Source organism: Genypterus blacodes, unplaced genomic scaffold, assembly GCF_046128005.1.
Source record: "Genypterus blacodes isolate CSIRO-AG114 ecotype Tasmania unplaced genomic scaffold, CSIRO-AGI_Gbla_v1 ptg000156l_1, whole genome shotgun sequence".
NCBI lineage: Eukaryota > Metazoa > Chordata > Actinopteri > Ophidiiformes > Ophidiidae > Genypterus > Genypterus blacodes.
Window position 1 is genome coordinate 10,000,001 of NW_027466957.1, and position 27,500 is coordinate 10,027,500.

Sequence of the window (27,500 nt, forward strand, 5' to 3'; positions counted from 1 at the left end):
ACACTATGTCAAGGTCACCTGGTGTTCTTTAAGTATCTGATTGCCACGGCGATAAAAGATGGTTAATAAAAAAAGGTTTTCCTGGAGCAGATTGGACTATTATGACTACTGACTGTGGTTTCTGGAGATGTGTGTGAATGTTTATCGTGTTAAAAAATGAAGTCAAATCTATTTATATCAATCATCCTTAGAGTGTGTGTGTGTGTGTGTGTGTGCGTTTGCCTCCAAGTAACATGCAAAGTCAACAATGTGCATCTTAATGCAGAGCAACATGTCATTACACACACACCTACACCTACACACACACACACACACACACACACACACACACACACACATTATGAATGCTCTAGAACCATAGGAAGCTATAAGAATGAGTGGAAGGCATTATTAAAATAACTGTGATTTAATCTGTAAAAGGAGATGGCTTGGCTGCGTGTGTGTGTGTGTGTGTGTGTGTGTGTGTGTGTGTGTTATCTATATGGCTGATCAGAGGCTCTGTCAGCAGCATCTGACTGCACGACTCCCACTGATCTCGTTATTAAAAACCAGATGTACGCCGGAATTCAGGCGCAGGTGTGCACGAGGTCGAGGCCGAGCGTCTATCGCGTTTCAAGTCTATGTTTCCACGTACACACACCGTGCACATATCACTTTACCGTGTTTATGTACGTTTGTGAAATCAGAGACTCAAACAGCGCCAGTATCACAGCCCTGCTGGATCTGATAGGAAAATCTGAAATCAGGGTTTAATAGGTCAAAGGGTTAACGCGTCTTCATCTTCCTCTTTGCCTCCGTAATAACAAGGCTCACACACACTCGCCGTTTTGTAACTACATTTGCACGCATGTGTATGTGTGACGTGCTTCCGTACCTGACAGCTTCCGGCCTCGCACACGCATGCGCACGCGCACACACACATACACACTCCACATTCCACAATAGGAGCGGAAGCCATTGTGATTCACACGCATTTGTTTGCTGCAGCAGGGCGGTACGTCTCTGTGTGACGACGCCGGCAAACCGCTACGACACGGCGGAGGCATGTATCTGTCTACACCAGCGTCAACGTACAAATTACACAGATTATAGAGCGGTGTGTGTGTGTGTGTGTGTGTGTGTGTGTGTGTGTGTGTGTGTGTGTGTGTGTGTGTGTGTGTGTGTGTGTGTGTGTGTGTGTGTGTTTGTGTGTTTGTGTGTTTGTGTGTGCCAGTGCATGTAACTGCATGGTTTTTCCTATGCAGGGACACATGGATGGAAGAGTCTCTCTCTCTCTCTCTTTCTCTCTCTCTCTCTCTTTGTGTGTGTGTGCTCTCTATGTATTGACAAGGAGATAATAGTGAGGTTTTTTATCAGAAGGCCCAGGTAGTAATCATGTTACTCTTTGATCCACTGATCCTCACTGATCTGTCTAAATATACAGCAGACCTGTCCAGACCTGGCTGCTACTCCTCTAATCAGCACCCTCACTTAGCCCTGTGTGTGAGCGTTTCTGTATATATGTGTGTGTGTGTGTGTGTGTCTGTGTGTCTTTCTGTCTGTCTGTATCTCAAACTCTCCCATCATCATGTATTTTACAACTGTGCTGCTTAAGTGTGCCTAAGTGAGTAGTGTGTGTGTGAGTGTGTGTTTTGTGTGGCAGACTGTAAAGAAAACAGCCTCCACGCAAAGCACATTTTTTACTTTTTACCACCCTTCATTAAAAGAAAACTATTAGCCAAGGAATCAGAAGATTGCTAAACATTAGCAGATGTGTGTATGTGTGTGTGCGGTGTGTGCATTCTGTGTGTATTTTAATGTGTTAGAAAAGAGAAAATAACTGTGCTTTTCGGTTGTTTTATCACCATATATTGTACTCACACTCACACACACACACACACACACACACAAGCTGTGAAGAATAAGCAATTTTACCGCCACTTGGGTTTCTGTCTGGCAGGTTCAGCGTCGGGTCAGAACGTTCGCAGCACGTTGTGGGTCTTGTAGTTCTTCGGGCTTGTCCAGGCCTCGGGCTAACGTGTCCCGCCAGTGGAAATATCTGATGGAGTGTGTGGGGGTAAACGCTTGTGTGACCTTGCACGTCCTTTACACGCTGACGGGAAATCAGCCGCTCCAAGCTCCAAGGAAAGCTATAATTCCGACAGTAATACAGGCCAAAGCAGCACAAACACACACACACACACACACACGTTTAACTATAACAGAGTAAAATCCTAACTGCTCTAGTAGTAACCACATTAATTGGGTTGTGTAATTGTCTGGCAAAGCATTGTGGGAAACGGCCCGTACAGAACTGTCCCCTTCGCCTCAAACCGCTTTTTAAACATGGACTCCAATCGTCATGACAGTGCTATCCAGGAAATTGCTGAATTTGTGTGTATGTATAAGTGTGTGTTTCCGTGAGTATGTGTGTGTGTGAGTGTGTCTATGGCTCCTTTAAGGGAAGTGAGTGTGGTGGCCTCCCATTCCACCGCATGTCGGCTGTGGTTCAGCTGTGGTCCACCGCCAGGCCCTACATTTGGAACACAGAGAAAATACACCAGGGGTACTCACTCCCACTGTTTTTCTGGACCCGTCTTTCATCAGTTTGTGTGTATGTGTGTGTGTGTATTGTGTGTGTGTGTGTGTGTGTATGTTAAAGCGCGCCACCGTGTTGTACTCTTTGCCCCTTGATATTTTAAGGCTTTTTGGCCTCACATCACCAGTGCGCGCCGTCTTTCCAGGGCTGCAGTTAGATGACCGGAGAGAGAGAGAGAGACAGAAAGAGAGAGAGAGAGGGATAGAGAGAGGACCCGTGCGGAGGACAGGAAAGGCAGGAGGAATGGGGAGAGAGGAAAGCAAGGCGGGTAATTGAAGGGTTCAGGGTAATACTTAGGCCAAGGATGGCTGTTTCGACGTGTTTGCATAACCTCCCTGAACTTAATATTTAGCCCCACTCCTGTGAGTGAGTACAGGGCACGGCCGAGCCAAATCCAGAATGATAGAGGGGTCCAAGTCCCAGGCGGAGGGGATGCTGCCCTCCTCCTCTCTTTGATTAGCTGAAGAAATGGAGGAGAGAGGGAGTGAGGGAAATAAAGAAACCCTCCTGTCCCCAGAACCCCTTGTGTCCTAGCTGTGTTGCAGAGGGGCAACATTAACGCGCGCACACAGCCGGCGGAGAGCTTTCATTGTTAAATGACGCAACGCAGAAGGTGGTAGGTTTCCTCCCGGTATGTTTGAGTTTACATTACCCACAGACTCACTGTAATCCTCCAGAGAGCTAGACGGGCTGCAAGGAGGGAACTATTTATACTCCACCCCCTCCCTTCATGTGTGGTGTGTTTGATTTGAGTTATTCCCCTAATCTAACAGCATTCACATAGGAGCAAAGAGGAAAAGGTGTGTGTGTGCGTGCGTGTATGTGTGCCCGTGCCTGTGTGTGTAGGATGAGCGTCCGAACAGCAGCAACAGCTGGTGGCTCGAGAAACTCACATTTGTTCCGTCATCTCATTCAGTTTTTGTTTGATGGAGCCTGTGAGTGGAATGACGCCCGGTTTTCACCTCTCTGATATCAAAACGGGTAGGGGTCGGGGTGTGTGTGGCAGAGACGAGGGGGGGGGGGGGGGGTTCTGGGGGAAAGGGGGGGGACATAACTCATCAATGTTTACACTGAGACCTTAGCACTCTTTCTTAACACGCTGCATATGTGTGTACGTTTCCCTCTCTCTTCCTCCCTCTCCCCAAGTGTATGTGTGTGTGTATGTGCACGCACATTTGTGTGTGTTCTTACAGTAGTGTGACTCGGCCAGTGTTACTCAATGTGACCCTCACCCCTCTCTCTCAGATGACAGGGAGCCTTAAACAACCCAGCTGCTGTATATATGTGCGACTGTGTGTGTGTGTGGTACTGTACACCCCCCCTTCTTTCCTTCTTGTGCCTTGGGGAGACACTGTCAGTCAGCTGAGCAGTGATGAAGATGGAGAACAAACCTCCCCTTCAACAGGATGGAAACCCTGCTCGGCTGCTGTGAGTGTCCCTGGTGGTTTGGGGTCGCAGCCCGCCGGGTGGCTCCAGGCTTTGTAGGTGGGCTTTGATTTGACTCATCAGATACGGATTGTGTTGGTTCCAGGGGAAATGCTGGGGTGAATCAATATGCACCCAGCAGGCCGCACAAACAAACATATAAGACATATATATACGTGGAGACATTCAAGGTCGTCCACATGGGGACAGGGTGTCAGTGACATCATCGCCGTCTGACCGCCAACGCTTCCCACTAAGGCGCGTTTATTTATCTCTGCTGTTTTTACAACAACAGGAGCACCCTGACCCCTCGCTGCTCCTCAGGAGGTGACGCAATGGGGTCGAGCGCTAGAGTCACACACACTGTTTGTGTGAGTGTGCACTGATTTAAGCTGCAGTCTTGTGTCAAGTACAATTTCAAGGTATTTAAGTATTTTCAGCATGTGTGTGAATTTTGCACTCTCCTCTCTTTAAAAACAAAATTGTTGTCTTGCTTGTATCTTCAATTTGTTATTTTGTACCATTAATTTGTTGATTGTTATTATTGTATTTTAACATCATGAATGTAATTTGGTACATTTACAGTGCAAACCCAGTGTCTAATTCCCTATTTTAGATTGATGCAATAATCACATTATTTTACTTTGTACAATTTAATACAAAAAGTTACAATTCTAATGGTGGAATTTAACTTTTTGAGGCATAAAGATTTAACTACTCACTGGATATACTCTCTATACTAATATACTCTATCTACTCTTATACACACATACACAGAAACACCTGGTCTCTCCCCCTCCCTCTCTCCCCCTCCCTCTCTCTCTCTCTCTCTCTCTCTCTCTCTCTCTCTCTCTCTCTTTCTCTCTCTCCCTCTCTCTCTCCCTCTCTCTCCCTCTCTCTCCCTCTCGTTGGAATGCAGCAGTGGCCGTCTGGTCCTGCTCATCTCTGGGAGCGGTCAGCCATCTCTCCTCATCCCTGCTCCCACTCTAAACATTTGGCTAGTTTTGGCAGATTTGTTGATTTTTGTCCCCTCGTATTTTCCCTCTTGTTGCTGTAAAACTGATACATACTCTTTCAATTAGACCACAACCCCCCCACACCCACCCGTCGGACCTCTAGTGTGGGAGTGGGGGGGTGAGCGGAGTAAGTGGGTTGTATATTTTATTAGCGAAGTGAAAACACACACAACCTGGCCCAGTTCTGGAGGAGCCATCTGCCGTCATGGAGTCTTCCCGGGGAGCGCGGCTCAAGGTTAGCATGTGAGGTTTAGCATTCTTGCTTGAAGCTCAGGATTAGCATGTAATGTCTAATGTAAAGCTGCTCGGAAGGAAGATTGAGGTTGACGTACGCACAAACAACACAGGCATGCAACAATATTATCTGCATTACGGTGGGAGGAGGGAGGAGAGGTTGAATCCCGGTTTACAGATGAAGGTATTTGATGGCAAACGCACCCAGTTGAAATTTGGTAATTGGGCGTTTTGGCAGAGATTAGCATAGTGCTAACCCCGTCTAAGGTGGCTATTAATTTACCAACTCGTAAAAGCGCGTTCAAGGCGCGTTTAGAGTCCAAGCGCAGATTTACCATCACGGTTGGCCTCACTGTAAACTCACCAAATGAAGCTTTTTGTTGGAAACGGACATGTTCCCTACCTCCTCTGCCTTTAAAAACAACGTGTTCCAAAGCCGTTAATATCAGAGTCACTCAACCATGCCCCATTCTCATGTCCTCTGCTTGCTCTCGCCACAGGCCTCTTCTGCTACCTCCTAGACCGGGGGCCCTACGTCCATATGCGCTGCACCTTCATCATCACGCTCACTATCGAGGCCAAAAAAAAAGTGCCTGGTGGAATGTTTCTGCAGAGCCGGACGGTTAAGTGTCGGACAGGCATGATCACAAACTAGAGGAACTCGTAATGGATGTTCTGGGAACCAATATTAGTAGGCTCCCCATGTCCGGGGCTTACAAAATACATCACACATGCACATGAGAACATGAAAGTGGAAATGTGTGCATAGACAGGCCGACGCGCACACACACACACACACACACTCACTTAAGGGCAGACAGTATTGATGGTTCCCTCGGGCATCGCGAGGACGCATCTGTTTCTGTCCCACTGACTCTCCACACTCATAATTTCAAGTAAGTCATAACACAAATTATAAACACATATCCCTCAACCGTGACGCCTAGGAATAACAACATGGAGTGCGCTGAGCTGATTTAGGGGAGGCTGGGACTCCTAAATCTTTACCTTTGCTCCTTTCTTGCCTTCCTCTCGGTCCCTCTCTTCCCTCGCCCCTCTCCTGTGCGGCGCAGGTGCTGGTCAGCCTTGTCAAACACATACTTTTTTACCTTCGTCTCTCGCCATCTCTCGCTTTTTTCTCCCCTCTGTTGTTTATCATTTTTGAATCTCTCACGTCTTTGACCCGCCGGCTTCTCCGCACTTTCCCTCCGCTCTCACGGCTCGGCACCCTCTCTCCTCCGCTTTTGGTTAGCGGGGACGCGTGCGTGTTTATGCACACTCTTGACCCCAGCTTAGCCTCTTGTCACCCAGAAATCTGTCTCTTCTTCGCCAGCGTCTCCTATCTGTCCCGTGATGTCATGGTGCTCTAACATGCAGCCCCACCTCTGAGACGTCTTCATCAAAGTCTTCTCTCCTCGTTTCTCATCCCTCTCATCCCTTCCTCTTCGCCTCTCCCTCTATTCCTCCACTCTTTCTTGCCGTCTCTTCTCCCCTGACCTCCACCCCCCCTCCCCTCCCCTCCCCTCCCCTTACCCCCCTTTACCCCCGCCACCCTCACCTCTCATCTCATGGTCATGTACTTTAGCCATCCATCTCCCACCTCTGCTGCTTCGAATGTCTCAATATGTCTCAGGAACCATGAAGGTTCAATTGGAATCATATGTTGTAGCAGAGCTGAAAATTTAACCCTTTATAAATGAGACATCAGTCCACCCTGTGCAGAGCTGCAGAGCCTCGCCTGGCCTCCGAAACATCTCCAAATGAGGCACCAGACCATAGATGCGTTCACAGCTGTTCATGTGAGAAGAAGTTTGTCACAATGAAGAGCCAAAATACACAACTGATAAAAAAAGTTAAAATCAAAGTCTGATCCTTTGTGTTTCTTTGTCCGTTTTATTGGAGTGCCTTATGCCTTTTCGGTGCACTGGGTCTGACGTTTATAAAGACCGATCGCAAGTTTTTCACGAAAAAACCCCATTGCATTGTCACCTTTTCAATCTGACAGGAAATAAAGATAATCCTTTGTTTGTCCAGGACAAGCCAAGTTTAAGCTAAGCAGGGAGTGAAACGAGAGGGAGGGAAGAGAGAGAGTTCACCCACTCAAGATCGGCCGGCAGATACAGCATTTGTCTTTTTGTGTGTGTGTGTGTGTGTGTGAGCGTATTTCTGATAGATGAATCCTGTCTGGTAGATTCATGTTCATTGCTAGTACGTTCTTCATCGAAGGCCAAATGGCCACTCAAATTAAATGTGATTAAATACTCCAGTGTGGTTCAGGTTCAAAGAGTGTTAGTAGTACTAATCAGCACATACACATACACACACGCACACACACACCACAAACACACTGATTGACGACGTGGGAGACAAAGTTTACTGGCTGGCTAATCATAATAATGCCCCTTTTTTTATTGTTTTAGGAAGACATCACTCAGCCGCCTCCTGCAGTCCCACTGTGGGAGCACCCACAGGGAGACAGCGCCGCAATCTGTTGTGTTAATTAACTGACTGGAAGTGATTTAGTTTTGTCGAAGCATAGCAGCCACTTTTGGTACAGAGGGTTATTCAGTCCGTTCCAGGGCCGAGCATTAAAACGTTTAGTCGTGAAGTCTGTACCTGAGCAAAGGAACACAGATGCTGAGATGGATGTGGCAGCCGTATCATTCAGTCAAAGACAGCAGCATTCGTTTTGGTCGTAAAAAGACGACATAACTCTTTTGCAGCGCTGCTTGCATGTGAAGTCTGCGTGATCTGTAAAAGCTGCACGTTCAGCTGCACAGCAAATACCTGTGTGCTGTGGGAGGATTCTTTTTTTCACAAAACTTGGTTTGAGGACAACCACACCCATGTGTACAGACCAGCAATTACAAACACATCTGTCACGAATGGATTTGCTGCATGGGGGAGCTGTAATCTTTTATGAGGTGACTCAGAGGTGGCAGAGGGGAGATGGATCTTTGTTTGGCTTTTTCAGATGCGCTCACAGATAAGATAAACCTACCTTTAAGGTCAAAACAGGGGCGGGGGTAGAGCCTGTAACCTTTAACCCCACACACTTATCCCTCCATATGGGACCTGCACTCAAACGCACAAATATTTTCGTGATTGTGTGATTATTCTTTGTGTATTTACAGTTAAATACAGACACGAACAGTCAGACATTCCCAAGTTTCTGAAGGCCATAAGGGAAATTATGGGTATGAGACTGTAGGGATGTGGTCAGATGTTATAGTTTACATGTCAGTGTGACGTAAAGACGGCCATCGTGTGAGTTTGTTAGGGCCGTTAATCTGATGCGGTGTTTATGAACATGGTGCCGCATTCCTTGCCCATATATGACTCTGTATCTGTATCACTACTTCACACTATTTAATGTAGCTACAGATAAAATAATGGAGGCCGGATTACCTGGAGTGTTCATCATCTGGTTTCTTTGGTCGGGGCTGCAGACTGGGGTTAGAATGACTCAATATTTATCCTATTTTTATTGAGTATTATAAATAATAACAATACGAATACTTAACTCTATTTTATTTTATTTTATTTTATTTTATTTTATTTTATTTTATTTTATTACACTCCAATGCTCTTGCTTTCAGAGGCCCAATGTGTGTGTGTGTGTGTGTGTGTGTGTGTGTGTGTGTGTGTGTGTGTGTGTGTGTGTGTGTGTGTGTGTGTGTGTGTTACAGTAAGCGTTAAATGGAATAACAGTGGAGGTGTGGGGAGACGAAAAGTGTCATGTCGGTCCCGCTCTATGATTAATGATGTGATTAGGCGCTCCAGTCCATGTCAGAACACCCATGTTTGCACACACAAGCACACAAACACAAACACACAGAGGCCTATTAATGGCCTTGAATGGGAGAATCCAGAATCCAGATGCTGTGCGCAGATAATTGTACTAAAAACACTAAAAATGTGCAGTCCCAGGCCAGCGAGACTTTATTCTGAGTTCACTGTGTTTATTTTTGCAATTGAGTTATTTCTTCAGGGAGTTAAATCATGGAATGAAAACACTCCAATGCAGGTCAATTTTTTAATTGAGCCCAAAGTGTATTTTGAATGCCCCCTCCTTCCTCGTCCTCCTGCACCCCTCACCTCGCGTACCTCCACACTTCACCACACAGCTTTAACGCCCTGCTGATGTTCAATGTGATTTAAGCGTCTGGACTTCAGCCACTCTATGTTTATCCATGTAAAATACCTGCAGTGCCTACATGCCACTTACACAGATGGAGAGTGCCAGGATGGAACATTAGAAACTGCAAGTTAGTGTGTTTGCATCCATCTTCTGTTTTCACTTTTTCCATATTTTACTGCATGATATAGGAATATGGCCAAAGTAGAGGAGGTGTGTGTTTGGGTATCTGTGAGAATATGTTTGTGCTTCCGAGTGTGTTTACAAGAGTGGCTGGCCTGAATGTGTGTTTGTCCCACACCGGATTTATGACATCCTGTTTGAAGATGGGGAGAGTCATCGCCAATCCGCCCCCCACAACGACACAGACTGCTCTTACGCAAGTCTTTCTTTTGTGGCCCGTGGGTGTAAATGCATATGGTCTGCACGTCTGGTTTGCGTGTGTGTATGATAAATCTCGGAGGTATGTTCCCTCTGCACCTGTTTACCGTCATCTGTTTCCCACTCCCTCTCACACACATGCAACACACACACAGACACTGTCGTAAGCAGCGGTGACAGGGCAAATATGTCATATCCTCCTCGGTCTTCTCTATTAAGCCTCATTACGCTCAATGAGTCACACTGAGGTACCACTAATGCACTACTTACCCAAACCACTTCAAAGATGTCTGCTTCTTTTCTGTGGATTCTCTGTCTGAGGTTACGCCACACTGGAATGAGTGAGGGGGTAGATTGATGAGCTGTGTTTGTGTAGGTGCAATGGCTCACAGCTGCGGATGTGGATGCCATCAAACGGGATCTCTGTGCTTTTCCGCTTAATGACTCGTCCGACATTCCTCCTGACCTCTTGTACGTCCTTTTGTCTCTCTTTTTTCCGGCATTTCAGGCAGCAGGCCTTGCTGGCGGCCATCAGTGAAAAGGACGCTAACATCGCCTTGCTGGAGTTATCCTCCTCCAAACGGAAGAAAGCCCAGGAGGAAGTGATGGCTCTGAAGAGGGAGAAGGACCGTCTCATGCACCAGCTCAAACAGCAGGTAGATCCATCACAAGCTACCACCAAGCTGTGTACACGTCCATATAAAGGCTCATTTAAATTTACAGCCCAGAATGGTCAAAGAGCTTTGACTGCCCGGCACATGAATCAAATGGAGCCTGGCCTTGCGGTCACGTTTAGGTCAAATCCCGGCTTTGCGAATCAAAGCAATACTCCAAATTCAAACCCTCTGCAGATGGCGAAGCGTTGTCTGCATAAAAACAAGCTCGTGGGCAGACTTTTCAACTTTATAACCAGGAACAGATAGAGGTTAATAATTTCTGGTAATAAACAGAATAGACTTCCCTGCCCTCAAACCGCCGGTCCTGTGTTCAGTCATCACAAGCCGAGCCAGTGAACCAGAAGCCGCCATCCAAAATCCAGGCGCATAGACACACGTGGGAAGCTGTTCCCTTGCTAATCATGTCGCAATCAGAGCTATTAGAAACAGTGCAACCGCAGACATATGTCGGTATTCAGATCATCGGTGAGTCAGCGTTGATCGTTTTTGTCTGATGCCTCCTGGACAAACAGAGATGTACAATCACACACACACACACACACCCTGGCACACAGCTAGAGCCCCGGCTGATTTAGATATGCAGGTTATTAGGATCAGTACAGACCACATCAGTAAACGAGCTCACGATAATGAGCTGCAGGGACTCCACCTATACGCTCCCCTGAGTCACAGGGGCTTCTGGGAACAGCAGTGCATTTAAAAGTCAACAGATGCGACGGCTGTGCGTACATTTATGTGCGAAACCTGCGCGCGCGTGTGTGCACGTGCGTGTTTGTTCGTGTCTCGTAAACTGTAAACAGTTCCTAGGGGGTGCAATTCAGTTTCAGGAATTTCAAGGAAGGCCTATTATCTGTTTATCGCCAATGGATGCGTCATGTTTTCCCGTTGGCTAACCAGCAGTTACAGTCCACCTGATGATGTGATGAGCTGTAATTGCAACAAATGCACCCTTTAGGCTGTGGACAGAGGAGAGGAGAGGAGAGGAGAGGAGAGGAGAGGAGAGGAGAGGAGAGGAGAGGAAGGGAAAGGAAAGGAAAGGAAAGGAAAGGAAAGGAAAGGAAAGGAGAGGAGAGGAGAGGAGAGGAGAGGAGAGGAGCAGAGAACACATTGCCCACTTACAAATGTAGAGTCTAGACAGGGATCTGCTCCACAGACTGAGCTCTTTGGAGATTGGCGATCTGGACGTCTCTGTCCTCTGACCCATTGACACACATATTAGGACAGGCTGCTTCTCCACAGCCAATGGCGGAAGGAAACCGTCGAGGAAATGCCGAAGAATTATGGGACTCAGAGTCTCTCAGGAGAAAGCTGATCTGAAGACAGCAGATAGATTTACAGATAGCAGTGCCCCGTCTGACCTCTCCACATCCCGCCTGTGCCAGGTCGTGTCTGTGTGTGTGTGGGTATGTGGTGTGTATGTGTGTGTGTGCCTAAAGCAGGCACTCTAAGATAAACTGGGTTTTTCCTTTCTTCAGAGAGTTTGCTACCCTTTGAGGCATTGCCCTTCATCAATACAAGCCAAGACACACACACCAACTCAAGCCACACACACACAAGTGGAGTGTTTAGACTTCCTGAGGAGAGAGTGTGGAATAAATGTGTCTCCATGTGGGAATTCTCCGAGTGGTCCCATCCTAGTGATGGATGGCCAAACCTCAGTGTTGCTTTGAAGCCGAGAAAAGATGAATTAGGAATTCTCAGAGGTGTGCCACTACAAGCGACTTATTCTCTCCCTCTCTCTCTCGCTCTCTCGCTCTCTCGCTCTCTCGCTCTCTCGCTCTCTCTCTCCCTCTCCTCTCTCTCTCTCAGCCTCATGTAAAACTGTCTCTCTGCTCAGCATTGGGTCACCTCAGTGATTTTGAGGGGATCGCACAGGAATGTTGCCCACGCTCACACAGAGACCTGATTAAAGGAATATGTATATGTTTCTGTGAAGATTGCGCAGCTGCTTGTTTGTTTAAGGCCTTTTTTTTTTTTTGGTCTCAGCCTCCTGCGTCTGTATGTGTTAAGGCAGCCCCGCTCTAATCAGGAGAGGCTTGTGATTTACAGACGGCTTGGATTGAGGTTTTGGATGCAGCTGTGAGCACGGCGGTGGGATCATCAGTGCCATGTTTACACCAGCAGCTGCACTTTGATACACACACACACACATGCATAGCACAAATGTGTTATGGTTACAGATGCCAATTCATAAGGCACTCCTTCCTCCTCTCTTCTCCTCTCCTCTCCTCTCCTTTTCTCTCCTCTCCTTTCCTTTCCTCTCCTCTCCGTTTCTCTCCACTCCACTCCTCTCCTTTCATCGCCCTTCCGCCTTGTAGTTCCACCTGTGTCTAGTTGAGACTCTGCTTGATCTACATGCAGGCCCGGAGGCCATTACCAAGCTGTTTACTCTGCACAGCCACTAATTAACACTAATTAAAACACACACATTCCACCGTGCAGACATTTAATGTGCGTACACTTACTGTACACACTTCCAGACACACATAAGCAGACATACTTTGCATGTGCACCAAAAACAGAGTAGGCTTGTGTGCGCGTGTGTGTGTGTGTGTGTGTGTGTGTGTGTGTGTGTGTCTGTGTGTGTGTGTGTCTGTGAGTTTGAATAAACTAGATGGCCACATGTGGGCTGTCCTGACCACACAGTTGGATTCTTCCAGAAGCAATTCATCACTTCATTCATTTGTGTTTGTGGCTCAGGTCATTAAATATCCAAATACGTGCACTCCACACACACACACGCACACACACACACATGCACACTCACGACTTTTGGGCGCTTCTGCTACCAAATATGGTTGTGATTAGACGAATAGGATTTGTAATATGGTTCTTATTAGATTAACAGCAATGATCTAAACACTATTAGCCTGTTTGACCCGTGGCCACAAATGACTTTCAGGAATTTCCACGGATAAGTTGAACAGGAATATTAAGGCATTATCTCTTATTTGTTAAAGAGTGTGTGTTTAGGCTGGTGGGGCAAGTTCACCTTTAACTCCCTGCTCATTCTTGTGTCTAACTTGAAACATCCTTGCTTTATTTTTAGCAATTTTCTTTTCTTTTATTAACATTAAATGTCACAGTGTAATGTGCTTTGTGACCTGAACTAAAACAAACATGCTTTTGTGTGCAAACTCACAAACAAACCGTGACCCTGTGTGCCCTGTACTCAGATGTCATGAGGACACGTATCAGAGACGAGCGTGCCTTCGGCCTTACAGCATTCGCATTGTTACAGTAGTTTCATCAGCTGCTGTGTTATATGATAGTAATTGTCTGGCCTCAATGACAGGTGTTAGCCCTGTAACTGTTGCATTGCAGCCGGCTCCGCCCAGTCACACCTGCTAGTGTCAACACCTGAGGTCATAGTGGGCCGTACACCTCAGGCTAGCCTTTAACTCTCTTATACCTTGCTTTAACCACGACTACAGTGTGTGTGTGTGTGTGTGTGTGTGTGTGTGTGTGTGTGTGTGTGTGTGTGTGTGTGTGTGTGTGTGTGTGTGTGTGTGTGTGAGTGTGAGTGTGAGTGTGAGTGTGAGTGTGTGAGTGTGAGCGTGAGCGTGAGTGTGTGTGTGTGTGTGTGTGTGTTTGCCCGCCTCCATCCCTCACACTTTGTCTTACCTCTCTCCCTCTCACGGCGGTGTCAGTATTCTCACCTTATCTAAGTAGCTCCTCTCCAGTGGGGAGCTAATTGCTAGTCTCTTTAATGCCGGCCACATCCTCTCCTGTGATCCCGACTGGCTCGTTTCCTCAGTCATTAGGCCGGCCCCCTTATCTCAGCGGCTCATCTGGAGCAGGGATGTCCCCCGGGCTGGTGACTACTGTAACACACCGTATCCCTCCCATCCCTGCAGCCTGACTCAGGCTTTTTTCCTCTCTTCCTCCCTTTTCCCCCGTCTGACTCTCATTTAAATGAGAAAAGCCACATCACTCTGGATGAGAGATGTGGGGTTATTTTGTTCTTTTCGAAACCTCGCCATCTCGTGCGAAAGCGTGCAAAAGCCCCCCTCTTGCTGATGTAGTCATGTACGCCCTCAGGACGTATCTGCAGTGAAGGGGATAAAACTCAGCTTGTCAATATGTCTGCACCCACTCTGTCTCTGTCTATCTCACAGACAGCTGGCCTCTCTAGAATAAGGCTGATTGTCAATGTCGGCTGTTATCTCTCTCCCAAAGCAGTGATGTTGGCAGTATGACAGCTTCTTCCATAAACACATGCACACACGGAAACAACAGCCAAAGTACTCCTACTCACTTTCAGCCACAGAAAGATGCATATTTGAGTTTAATTCTAATCAATGACATCTAAAATGAGCTCGCTTCAGCCTGCCAGAACGCCTTCACCCTCGAGCTACGGGAAGCAAAACACTCTCCAACTGTTCCTACCAGCACTGCATCGATCCAAACCAATTAAATGATCATGTGTAATATGGATGACATTTGACAGAGTTATGATATTTAAACGAGGCGCTCCGGCTCGCTCAGTTTATGACCTGTCAGATGTTGTTAGCCGTGCTGTTTTTTCATGTTTGATGGCTTTCAGCGTGTAGTTTCCCTGTCCTGCCACTCCGCTGCCTAATCACTTTAAGCCTCCATAAAACCTCTGACAATTTTCGGGAAAGGAATAAACAGTGTTGGGAAATAAATAATCCAGTGTGTGTGTGCGTGTGTGCGTGTATGTGTGTGCTATAATTACTCGTAAATTCCCCATTTTATGTCTCTTCTTTCTCCAGACTCAGAGCAGAATGAAGATGATATCGGACAACTATGAGGAAGAGCCGCACCACCCGCAACATCACCCGCACCATTCTCACCACGTGCACACGCCGCACATGCACCACCGCAGCCTACCGAGAGGGCCCCCCCACGCCAACCACCGGCCCCCAATGGACCAGGTCAGCATGACACACACACACAGACACGCAGAGACGCACACACACACACACACGCACACACAGAGCAACTTGACTTGGAAGTTTGGGCTTGTTTATACAAGTTGACAAGTTTGAGAGGCTATCTTCATAGTTTTTAAAGTTGATGCAATTTCATATCTGTCATACCAACCACCAGTCACTTGTGGTCGGAATCAGCAGGATAAAATTTCCCCTCATTTTCTCCTTGCCTCTCTGCCTTTACTCCATAACTTCCCGAAAGCTTAGACTTGTTCGTATCATTTAGATAAGAAGCCTGAAGGGGAGAACTGCCAAATGAGTGTTTTTAAGCGGCGTGATTTGTGTATGAGGTTAGTTTATGTATCATTCATCTTTCATACAGGCTTCTTTTCACAGAATATCGAATCCAAAACGCCCTTGGGTATACATTCAATGAGTCTGTGTTTGAACACAGCGAAATGAGAGCAAACTGTTGTTGTTATCTGCACAGGCCAGGGTGTGTATCACTGTGTGCATGCCTGAATGTGTGTGTGTTTGGCGGCTATGTAGCTGTAAGGTGCATCTGCTCGTGTTGACGCAAACATGATGATGCAGAGGCTTGTTGATTCAGTGCAACAGGATCAAATAGCCGACGGAAGAAAGTAATCTTCAAAGAGGGATGATTTCACCAGCCGTCCATCAGTGGCTGATATCTGCGAGTCCTTTGGGTGCAGTATAAACTCATCATGGCTCTATTGTTGTCAAAGAGACTGTGATTGAGGGGAATTCCCAGCTCGGAAGATGAAGTGAGTTTGGGTGCGTGTTATATATGTTTTGGGGGTGTTAAGATGAAGACAGGGGAATTTCCACCTGAGTGTAAATACCCAGATCTGTTCCATTCGATATGCACTATTACACTCTGCTCGTCTTTGTAAATGTTTTCTGGAGCTGCCGTCTAAATTGGAGGCAAACATGCATCGGGGATCCCCCTGTATTTTTCTGCATACCTACCAAATGCTCACACATGCATACAAGCGCACTAACACACACATACATACACACACACACACACACTTTGGTAAGGCTTGATTGTGACTTGTTTAATACCGTTTTAGCCCACTGGCGCCGGTGGAGGGTCTTTGTTTTTGATTCATAAAAATATGGGAGAGGCTCAGTATGACATATTTTTCACTCATTTGTCTGAGATTTGTGTGTGTGTGTGCGCATGTGTGTGTGCGTGCGTGCGTGTGTGTGTGTGTCTTCTAATGCATCTACTAAAAGACTTTTACAGTGCAATGTAGAACGTGTATTAAATATAATAATGAAATAATTAATAATAATTAAAATTAATAATTTAATTTAATTTAATTGTGTTTAATCTTTGCAAACAAATCCTGAACAGGGAGACACTTTGAAGTTGTTTTGCTAGGAAATTGAATAATATCAAACTATTTCAAAAATAAAAAGTTGGGATTAGATGATAGAATAAAAATAAAGTTCTTCTTCGATTTCAAACAGTGTACATAAATGTTAAGGACACTGCACATGTGAGAGCCTGCAGAGTTAAATCCACTGTTTCTTTGCAAGGGTGCAAATTAAAAGTGTGTATCAAGACTTTGCCCTCCCCTTCCACCCACAGTCTCTAGCGAAACTGTTTATTTAGCTAAGCTGTCTGTGTGTCGCTCTCTCTAAGCACACTGAAGAACGGCCATCAGAACCTGCTGACAGAGGTCAGCAGATCACCCCATGGCTTTTCCTCATATCTGAACTTTGACCTCAAGGGGGAAGTTCAGCAGAGGTCAGAGCAGCGCCCCCAAGGTGTGTCTGTGTCCGTGACTACGCGCGCGCGCGCGCGTGTGTGTGTGTGTGTGTGTGTGTGTGTGTGTGTGTGTGTGTGTGTGTGTGTGTGTGTGTGTGTGTGTGTGTGTGTGTGTGCGCGTGCATGCCCTGCTGTCGGTGTGGGAGATGTCAGGTCACACAGTCTTGATGTCCCTGAAGTGCCTGAGGTAAGACTGTTTTCCTTCCAAACACAGGACTTCAAATTTCCTTTCATCTTCCTCTTTCATCTTAACGTGATTAATTGCTCTAATTGTTTTTCTCCAACACTCCACTCTGTCCGTCCCCCATTTTGCACACTTTTCTTCTTTTGCTGTCCATTTCTTCTCTATCATAAACCCATAAACTTGCTTCCCTTCTCCCTTGCCTGTCTTCCTCGCATCCTTTGCTTAATCCTCTTTCCCTTCTTCTCTCCCGTTTCAATGCAACCGTGTGTGCAAGTGTGGCCAGGCCAACGGTTCGGTGCAGCGCTCGGTCCAGGGACATCACTCGGAGGATGATTGATGATGATAATGATAATGATGATGAAGAGGGTCTGCATGTTCACTCTGGAGACCACAATGCTTTTCCAAGATACAGCTGGTGCCACGAATAACATAACAGTGACCACATCCAGATTTTTTTTTCATTTACATTCGCTCTCGCCTAGGCACATACATCCCACGAGCACACACCCGACTGGCACGCTCAACGCGAGCGAGCGCAAATGCGTGCAGCGGAATAGTGAACACACAAACATGAGAGTGCACTCCAAGGTCTCCCGAGGAGCCAAACCGCATGTCATTCAGTGCTCATTGCTGCAGTTAGTGGGTTCATCCCAATCCTCTAACTATACTCCCTGTCCACTCCTTAATCTGTGATGGAATTAGTCAAGGGACAGGTGAAATCTAATCAGAGGAGACAAGGGCAGGAAGTGGAGTTAGCCTCCTGAGATGCACCCCAGGTCTGCGTCTCAGTGTGGAGTGTGTGCAGCTTGACAGGCATGTTGTGTTCATGTTGTTCTCATTTAAACGTGCCAGTCCCGTTGCCAGATACTTGGCAGCAGCTCCTATGGGGGGGAAATAGAAAACAGCCATAAAGTGTTTATCAGAGTCAGAATTACACGACCTTTTCCCTTTTGTTGTTTCTCTTTCTCCCCCCCTGCGCCTTAACATGCTGCCTGCTTCAGGTTTATGAGAAGTAGCACATGGTATTTGGCCTCTGTGTGTGTGTGTGTGTGTGTGTGTGTGTGTGTGTGTGTGTGTGTGTGTGTGTAATCTGGCAGAATGAGCAGTTATGGGCCTGGCTCTGTTTACAGGGCCTGTCACAGCCATTCACAGCATGCTACACACTTAGCATGTAGCATGTTCCATTGAAAGGCCATTATATCTGTAGCGTATAGCCGCTTAGCTGTAGCCTACCGAGTTTACCGAGCCTGTCACAACCACTCAGTCCAACCCGAGCCACGGTGGAGCACAGCCAAGGCCCTTAGGTTTTCATTTCGCTCCAGCGTAGCCTTAGCATAGCCGGAGAGCCGGTTTAGCATTATGCAGGCAAGGGACTCGGCTATGGTCAGCTGCCAGCCCGTGCTAGCGATGGTAATGTTAGTGTCTGAGTGAATTAGCCTTCCTGTTAGCAGGACTCTCGCCTGCACAGCTTCAACCCCAAGGAAACCCCTCATGTGTTTCATTATTGGTTACTAACAATCACGCTGAGCAAGGCATTTTATGATATCACTGCACAGCTTTTCTGAATGAAGACCACGAACAGGGTTGTTCCAATTAAAATCCACAGGGGGTTACGATGGAGTACCGTACTTTAGGCACTGAGAATGTCTTTATAAAGACATAATCATTGGACCGGAGACTTTGCACACACAGTGTTTTTAGTTTTAAATGAATCATTGATGGCATGTTTTCTTTTGTTTTCTCTCACAGGACGACGAAGAGGGAATATGGGCGTGATCGCCATTGCCGTGGGAACCCTGCATCCAGTTACGCACAGTAAGTTTGATGCCGCGTCGCCTCCTAACATGCGCACTCGACGTGCTCCCTCACCACTTTAGCACGCCTTACATGCCAGATATTTTCCCGATCTCCAAACAATAGGCCCCCTCAGCCAACTGGAGGAGCCGTCAGCTGGGAGTGGTGACGGCACCGCAATAACCACACTATTACCCAGCTCTGATTGAGGAGAATGTAATGGAGGCCGGCTCTTCTTACCATTGCTTATGAATGTCATTGGCCTAAAGAGCCTCGGTTTGCTCAGACGTTTACGTTGCCTTTTCGACCGTGGCTCCACGCGCTGGTACTTTTGTGCGCTCGCGTGCGGACATAGACTGGAAGTACGTTTTTGTGTGTGTTCGTGTGTGTGTGTATTAGACATAACTATACACTTAGCGGCCTCAGAGACCGTACCAGGGCCCCGAGGTGATAAAAATGACAAGAGTGAGAAAAGCCAGAGATGGACGAGTCTGTCTCTCTCGCCGCGCCCTCGTCATAAACTTTTACCGCGCTACCCCACCCCGTTGAGCACCGGTGTGGTTAATTACAATACAACACAGAACAGCCGTGAAGCTTTTCTTTCGGTTACAAACCGAAAAAGCATAAAATGAAGAATGCAGAGTCATAAAGAGTAATTCCTGTGTCGACGAGTTTTATATCGAAGCCCCCCATAGACTCAGGATGCCTTTGAACGCAGACATTGGGGAAGGAGCACATGCACATGGAGCTCCTGCTTGGTGTGCGTGTGTGTGTGTGTGTGTGTGTGTGTGTGTGTGTGTGTGTGTGTGTGTGTGTTTGTTTGTTTGTGTGCGCGCTAGAGAGAAATTTGTATTATAAACGTCAAGGATGAGAATGAGAAGGATAGCAAAATAGGGTGAAAGTGAGAAAGGAGGGGTGCTTATTAATGTATGTGTGTAAGTGTGTGTGTATGTGGGAAAGATGGAGTGATCCAGGCGGTGTGGCACGCTCATAGTTTCCAGTGCATCTCATTCTTTTCCCCAGTAATCCACAGGTGGACCATCACAAGCAGATTCTGCCTCTAACCTCAATGACTTAGTAGTCGTGCACTTTGCCCCCACTGCTGCTTTTTGGGATTAAGAGTCGTATAACTTTTTGTATGAGCTAACAGTTTGTCTTTCTGCGGTGCGCAAAGCGTGTGCGTTTAGCCACCGTGTGTGTGTGTGTGTGTGAGGAGAGAATGAGAGAAGAAAGAAAGAAAGAAAGAAAGAGAGGAAGAAGGAGAGTGTTGCTGAGCTATATAGTGCTGGGAGCAGCCCACATAGCCTCTAATCCAGTCCATGTGTGCTGAGAATGCAGTAGTGTCAGGATTCACCGTAATGAAACAGACCACACTGCCCCCTTTCTCCCTCTCTTTCCATCTCTCCATCTTTTTCCATCACTCCCTCTCTCCCCAGCTTTTAGCTCCCAGTACTGTAACATACTGTATATTCCTTCAAGGTAAACCTATAATGATGGAAACAGGACTTGTAACTGGCGTGCAACTATCTCCGATCAGATATCAGGATAGTGTGTGTGCGTGTGTGCGTGTGTGTGTGCGTGTGTGTGTGTATGTGTGTGTGTCTGTGCATTAATGCTTCTTATCCCAATCTAATAGAATAAGCCAGGCACATTAGCCTTTAGCGCAGAGCGGTGTTGTGGCTGGCGATATCAGTGGTGCTCATCTATCCGCTGCTGTTATTCTGGCAGCGCGCAACGCAAGTGCAGCTAACATTTATTAGCCGTCCTCTATGGGAGAACAGATGGGAGCCATTTAGCGGTGTGTATAGCTACAGCGCAATAAGGCCGGTACTAATCCCCATATCCTGTCCCTGAGTGAGCCCTCCCTAATATGAGCAAACAGAGATGACAGCACCGATAGACAAATAGCTGGGGATATGCGGTGTGTGTGTGTGTGTGCTCAGGAGTGTGTGCAAGAGGGTGTGTGTATGTGTGTGTATGTGTGTGTATGGGTGTCTCTGCGGTCATGCATACTAGCTTTGATTGGTGTTTCATATGGATAACCTTGACTCTGGGTTCCAGGCTACATTTAGCATTCCACACAAACCCAAGTGCTGAGTTTGAGTTGGCAAGTTGAACTTCTGGTGTGTCCAGGTGTTGATTTGGATTGGTCAGCCGTGGTTCCGTCCTAAGAGGACACCGGGCTCTGATTGGCCCGTTGCGGTTGTGTACGTCCTGCTGTTGATTACGGAGGTTTTGTTTACCCTCTTGGCCTCCCAGACCCCCCCTCTAATGAAATAAGAATGTCCTTTTGGACAGAAAGTGAGAGAAGGGGGTTGGAGGAAAAAGTGAAGGAGAACATGGGGCCAAAAGAGTGAAGGAGAGTGGGGGGAGGGAGGTTTTTCTGGAAACATTATGCTTTTATCCCACCGTGAAGTTATTTGTACTGAATGAAGCGAAAAGAAGCTGAGAGGCTTTCCAAGTGGGGACAGAAATATGTTTGTGTGTGTGTGTGTGTGTGTGTGTGTGTGTGTGTGTGTGTGTGTGTGTGTGTGTGTGTGTGTGTGTGTGTGTGTGAGTGTGTGAGTGTGAGTGCAGGAAGGAGTGAGGCCTCATTCAGGTTAAAACAAGTCAAGAAGATGGCTTTCATTTGCCCAGGCTGTGTATGCAGTGAATGCAAAGTTTGTGTTTCTACATTGTGTGTGTCTGCATGTGTCCTGTTGATGTGTGTATACATGCAGAGATGAGGGAGCACAGATTTAACTCAAGTAACTGAGATTCTTAAACCAGTCATTCTACGCTGATTTGACCTATGGCCTTATTTATGTTTTCTCATCTTCCGATCGATGAAAGCATCTTGACATTTGGGAGTTTTAATTAAAGATGGGCCTCCAGATAAACGTTTGCCACAAGCTTCTTCATCGGTGAAGTCGGATCTGCCGCTTTTTCCGCTGTGTGTGCCGTGCCAGCTCGCCAGTGTAAACAGCAATTACTGCTCTCAACAATCACTACAAAACTCATGGCACAGAGTTTCACCAACAGCCCGAAGAAACGTCTGTCCCGAGTTAATCAGCATGAGTCAGTCAGCGTTAATGAGTGGAAGATAAATGCCAACTCATCCCATCTCAATTATATAAGAGTCAGCTGAAGTAAATGATTTTATTTCCCAATCCTGAATCACACACAGACCTGAAATTAGTTGAAGAAAACTGTGTTAGAGATTTACACAGCATTAAAAAGTTTAACATTTGCTTTACTGCATCAGTCTTTATGTACCACTTCACCATAGAAGACAATGATGGCGTGTTGACATTCAGTATTTTCAGTATTTAAACCTACACTGGTTATCTGTCAGTGTTCTTCTGTGCTGCCTCAAAAAAGCGAGAACCTAAAAACCTTAAGTTCTACCTCTGTGTGTATGTGCACGTATAGGCATATGTACGTAAAATGCTTGTGTGTGTGTGTTTGTGCAGCGTCTGGGGCCCTCTCTCACACACACACACACACACACCCACGCACATGTATACCCACGCTGCGCCGGTTCTCTTTGGTGACCAGTGAACCAGAGCACGAGGGGTCAGAGAAGGCGTCTGACCGAGGCCATCCCTCAGCCAGCTGTCACTGTCATCAGTCTGTGAGGTCAAAGGTCGTCCCACCCAGTTGAACACGAGTGCGGAGAGAAGTCAATACCTCAGTAACACCTGAGCACTGACATCCGAGTGTGCTGCAATTAGTATCTACTCCACTGTGTCTTTATGTGGACACATGGGGTGTAAAGATACATGAGGAATTACTAACTGGTGCAAGAAATCCAAAAATAAAACAAATAAGTAAAATAAGTCACGCAATAATGATGCATGAGATCACATGGATGTATTTCATTTGTTTGGAGGACTTGAACTATGCTATCGCCATTTATTTGACAATGATGTATGGATGTTTAAAAATGCCACACACCGTCCCTTTAAGTAGGTAATGGAAGAACAATGACAGAGTTACTTTGTCACTATCAGCGTGTCAAGCTGTAGACAGACGGAATCCAGAGAGGCCTCTTCAGTCCCAGCACCCAAAGGAGCAGGAGGTGGAGGGAGGAGGGAGGGAGGGAGGAATGGAGGGAGGAAGGAATGGAGGGAGGGAGCGACTGGCAGCGTTTCGAGACAGACGAGTTTATTCATGATGTGTTTTTTTGTGGTTTTATTGAAGTTGAATGAAGGAGAGGACATTTAGACACCTGATGTGTGGAACATAAGGCAGATTTTGTCTGTCTGTCTCCGCCCAAAACACACTCATTACACACGCTGAGACGTGGCCACACACACACGAAAACTCATGCAAGGCCGCAAGAGTGCAGTCATAAAGGCCAAAGGCTGTAAAGCTTTGTAATTGGAGTTCCATGATCACAGACAGAGTGGTCTAATGGGGGCATCCCTTTGCATATCCTCACTTTGAGGATTTGCATGCACACATTCAGTCAGTGTGTTAAATGCTTCCACCAGCCTGCATGGGAGGTTGGGACTTAAGTGTAACCAGTCAGACCATGCATGATGCCGACTGTTGACACGGTGTCGACTCACACACACAGTCACACTTGCCTCACCTCCGCTTTGTCACACTTTAATGAGCCGGTGTCAGAATATGTTGAGTTGAATTCCGCTTTGCTTTGATCCGACGGACACCAAGCTGTCGACAGCAGGCTGCTGCGTCGCGTCCCATTACTTGCACGATATCGTGCAGCACGCCCAATGACTGTATCTCTCTGACAGAGCCGCAGCTGAGCCATGCGGTGCAGTGAGAGGCCAATCATGAACAGCCATTAAAGGGCGTCCGCCTGCCAGCACACAGTCCTCCGAAATGCCATTACAAACCAGTATGGCGCCCCTCTGTCAGGAAGGAGCTCACCAACAACACAGTGACAAACAACCAAGCCTGTCATCTATCTCTGTAAATCAACCCCTGGTGCTCCGACGCTTAAAGGATGTTATATAGCTTTGGCAGACCAAGAGGACGTACAAATCACTCAGCCAAAGAGCAATGTCGTCTAAATTGAAAACAACTTCAGGGAGATCTGCCCGTTGAGGCTCAAACAGCTTCTTTGAAAGAGCCTCAATAACCACAAGCAATTCCCACTGAGAAGCAGAGGAATTCATCACTGGACGGTTCCTTTTAACACTGTGCAGCGTCTCTGGGGAGGATGGTTAAAGACTGATCCCTCACAAACCAGTGAAATTGCATACACTTATACTTAAATTCAGTACAAATAACAGACCCCTTGACTGAAGAAGCGACAGGAATGAGAGCACATACCCAACTCAACAACTCGTCCAATCAGCTTTACTACAGCTTTTCTCTCACACTTCTTCTGCAAGCTTGCCGGGCAGCAACCTTGACTGCATGCAAACCTTTCCACCTGCAACATTGATCCTCAGTTGTCTAAGTCCCACTGCACTCAAGCTGGACTGCAAACCCCTCTTGTCCAATCCTCTCCAACCAGAGAAAGGTTCAGACAGAGAAGCTGGAAAGTAGAGAGAAATGGTTCCTCACCATATTGCACGTACAAATAGGTCAAAGCTGAGACGTGGACTGCTCTGGGAACGTAAAGACAACCACGCTAGACGGCGTATGTTCTGTCTTCAGGGGAGCAGATTCACTTTCCTCATGTCTCAGGAGAGTCAAGATTCAGCTGGCACTGTTGACTCATCTCATCATCATCATCACCTGGGACGAGGTCTTGGACATCTTCACGGCTTGCTCTTCAGCATGAGGAACTGTTGACGTACTGTACACGCTTAAGGCTATCGAGTTCATCCTCTCTAACATTCTCGCTACGTGTCAGTAGCTATAAATGTTGCAGAACCAAAGGCACTTTCATTGTGTGTTTCCAACTCTTTGGAGTTTCTATTTGAAATAATAATTATAAGCACTGAATGTGACGGGGGCCCACGATCTGAATGTGAGTTTGGTGAGAGGCGTTAAACCAAGCAAATGGACTTTTGCTGATTTGTTGATATATTAACATTGTGTGGATATGTGGTCATTATTATTGTAAATTATAATTGAGATGTTCAAGGTTAGTAGATGTGTTTATAAAGTGAAATACCTTTAGTGGAGCACCCTATCCTCCCCTCTCTCTGTCTGGACATGCCAAGTGTGATTCAGTCTGTGTCTGTAAACTCCTCTTCTGTGCAGAAATGGCTCCCGTCAGCCCACAGTCATAAATCAGTACACCTCAAGCTGTCGCTATTCTTCACCTCTCTCCCTCTGTTTTTCTCCCTGTTCAAGCTCTCTCTCTCGCTCTCTCACGCTGTATCGGTTATCTCCGGCGCTTCGTCGGCGCTGCTGCCACAGAATGCGTCCAAGTAATTTTGTGGCTGCTTGACAGAGACCCGGGGATGTTTAGAAATGTAGATCTAAATGTTGTGTTGGAAGGTCAAAATGAGCGAATTGATTGATTAGAATTCTTTGGGTGAGTTTTTCCTCTACAGCTGTATGTGTGCTCGTGCATGCGTGTGTGTGTGTGTGTCTGTGTGTGAGTGAAGGATGGAAAATGAAAAAGAAAGAGAGTGAGAGATCCTGGCAGGATTATAAGGGTGTTTTGTGAGCTTATGGAGATGGCAGCACACAAAAGCTCTTCCCTCAGGAGAAACTCGCACCTGGGGAGGCACTTGTGAGTGTGCGTGTGTGTGTGTGTGTGTGTGTGTATGTTTGTGTGTGTAGGAGAGAGAAATCACTGTGTATAAGAGAACTCTCAGTGGGTTGCTTTGGAGGTCAGATCCGCTGTTCAAGCTGGATTACATCCCAAAGAGAAAGTCTGAACATCCACAAAGAGGCAGTGATGGAGGGAGGTATGGGGATTTAGAAACAGAGAAAAGGAGATCACAGCCTTTTCACTTTAAACCTGTTATTTTCCTCAGACTTCCTGTGCTCTCCCCCTCAAACCCACACAAACTCGCGCGCACACACACACGCACACACACACACACACACACACACGCGCGCACACACACGCACACGCGCACACACACGCACACACGCACTAAAAATACCACATTGCCTCAGGTCTTGTGTAAGTCCTCCATAAGCCACACCCCTAGGCTGCCAATCAAACACTTGGCCTATGCCTGGGGCGGATCAATATTTGGGTGCTATGATGGTGGCTGAGGGTGCTGCAGTGGGCAAACAAGAGGACTCACACCTGCTGAGTTTACCATGTGGGACACTCGATTACTGCCTGTATTGTACTGCTCCTGCGCCCGTGTAAAGGATCTCACACCCAGCGCCTTACGGAGCGTTTGATGCCCCTGACTCAAACGCCACGACACACACATGCGCAGACGCAAGTACACTTAAATCGCCTAATAGAAAGCAAACATTTATGATCAAGATTGACACCCGCGGAAACACTGTGGCGGCGGAATAACACTAAATGTATTTTAATAAGTAATAGAAGAAGGAATTCCACTATTTTCTTTCGCTATTCTAGAAATGCCAGAGCTGCCATAGGACACTCCTTGTAGGATTGAAGGGGAAAACTAACAGGAATTTACCTGTTTCCTCCCGTTGAAAGTTGTCTCGGTGCCGAGTCAGCGGAGATCCTTCATAACACGGGCTATCACACAGCTACTAAAATAACATCAACAACCCTCAGGCTGCCACTCAACATTAGGGCTGACCACTAATTAGGCCTCGTATAACACCAGGCTGCACTTCATTTCTCACGCTAGTCCAACACTTTCCCCCGAAAAGTCGTCCGCATCTCGTCGGAAGCAACCCCTCCGACTCGCGTCTCGTTGTTTAATTAGCTGCGGTAGCCTCCCGTTCCTCAAGAAATACAGTCGCTGATATTCAATATCGGCCATTCAAACCCGCAATGTTTATTGAACATAGGCGTCAAATCCCCAAACTGGGTCACAGGCCGGTTGCTGCAGGGTGCCCGTATGACAGAGGGTAGTAAAAGGTTTTAAAGCTTGTGCGAGTCTTACGGCGTAAGAGTAAATGCTTCTTTTGGGCCTCACACTGAAAAAAAACTGTATGAACTCCTGGTCTTTAAGGAAGCTAAAGCTACTCCAACAAAGCTCAATGCTTCTTGGGCGGAGCTGTGTGTTTTCAGCCAGGTTGTGTTTTCCAGTGAAATCAGAGAGTTGGTTGCCAGAGTGGCCTCTCTCTCGCTCTCTCGCTCTCTCTATCTCTCTCTCTCTCTCTCTCTCTCTCTCTCTCTCTCTCTCTCTCTCTCTCTCACTAGATCAGCTCAGACAAGCAGATTAGTGATGTAGCTGTTTGTCCCTCACAGCTCACTGCATGTGACCGTTATCCCCGTTAACAAATCAATAGGTTACTTTACTAGGATGTCCTGTCTCTCAGTCTTTCTCCCTCTCTCTCTTCCTTTCTCTCCCTCTCTCCCTTT

The 27,500-nt window shown here is 46.8% G+C and overlaps 1 protein-coding gene across 1 annotated transcript in view; it reads left to right on the forward strand.

The window, feature by feature from the left end:
* LOC143012927 (ERC protein 2-like) overlaps nucleotides 1-27,500 on the forward strand; it is a 122,517-nt gene that overhangs the window by 72,832 nt on the left and 22,185 nt on the right. Inside the window, exons 16-18 of the mRNA XM_076166269.1 lie at nucleotides 10,281-10,428; nucleotides 15,186-15,347; nucleotides 19,076-19,141. Of these exons, the coding sequence (XP_076022384.1) occupies nucleotides 10,281-10,428; nucleotides 15,186-15,347; nucleotides 19,076-19,102 (337 nt within the window). The 3' untranslated portion in view covers nucleotides 19,103-19,141. The remainder of the gene's footprint in view (nucleotides 1-10,280; nucleotides 10,429-15,185; nucleotides 15,348-19,075; nucleotides 19,142-27,500) is intronic.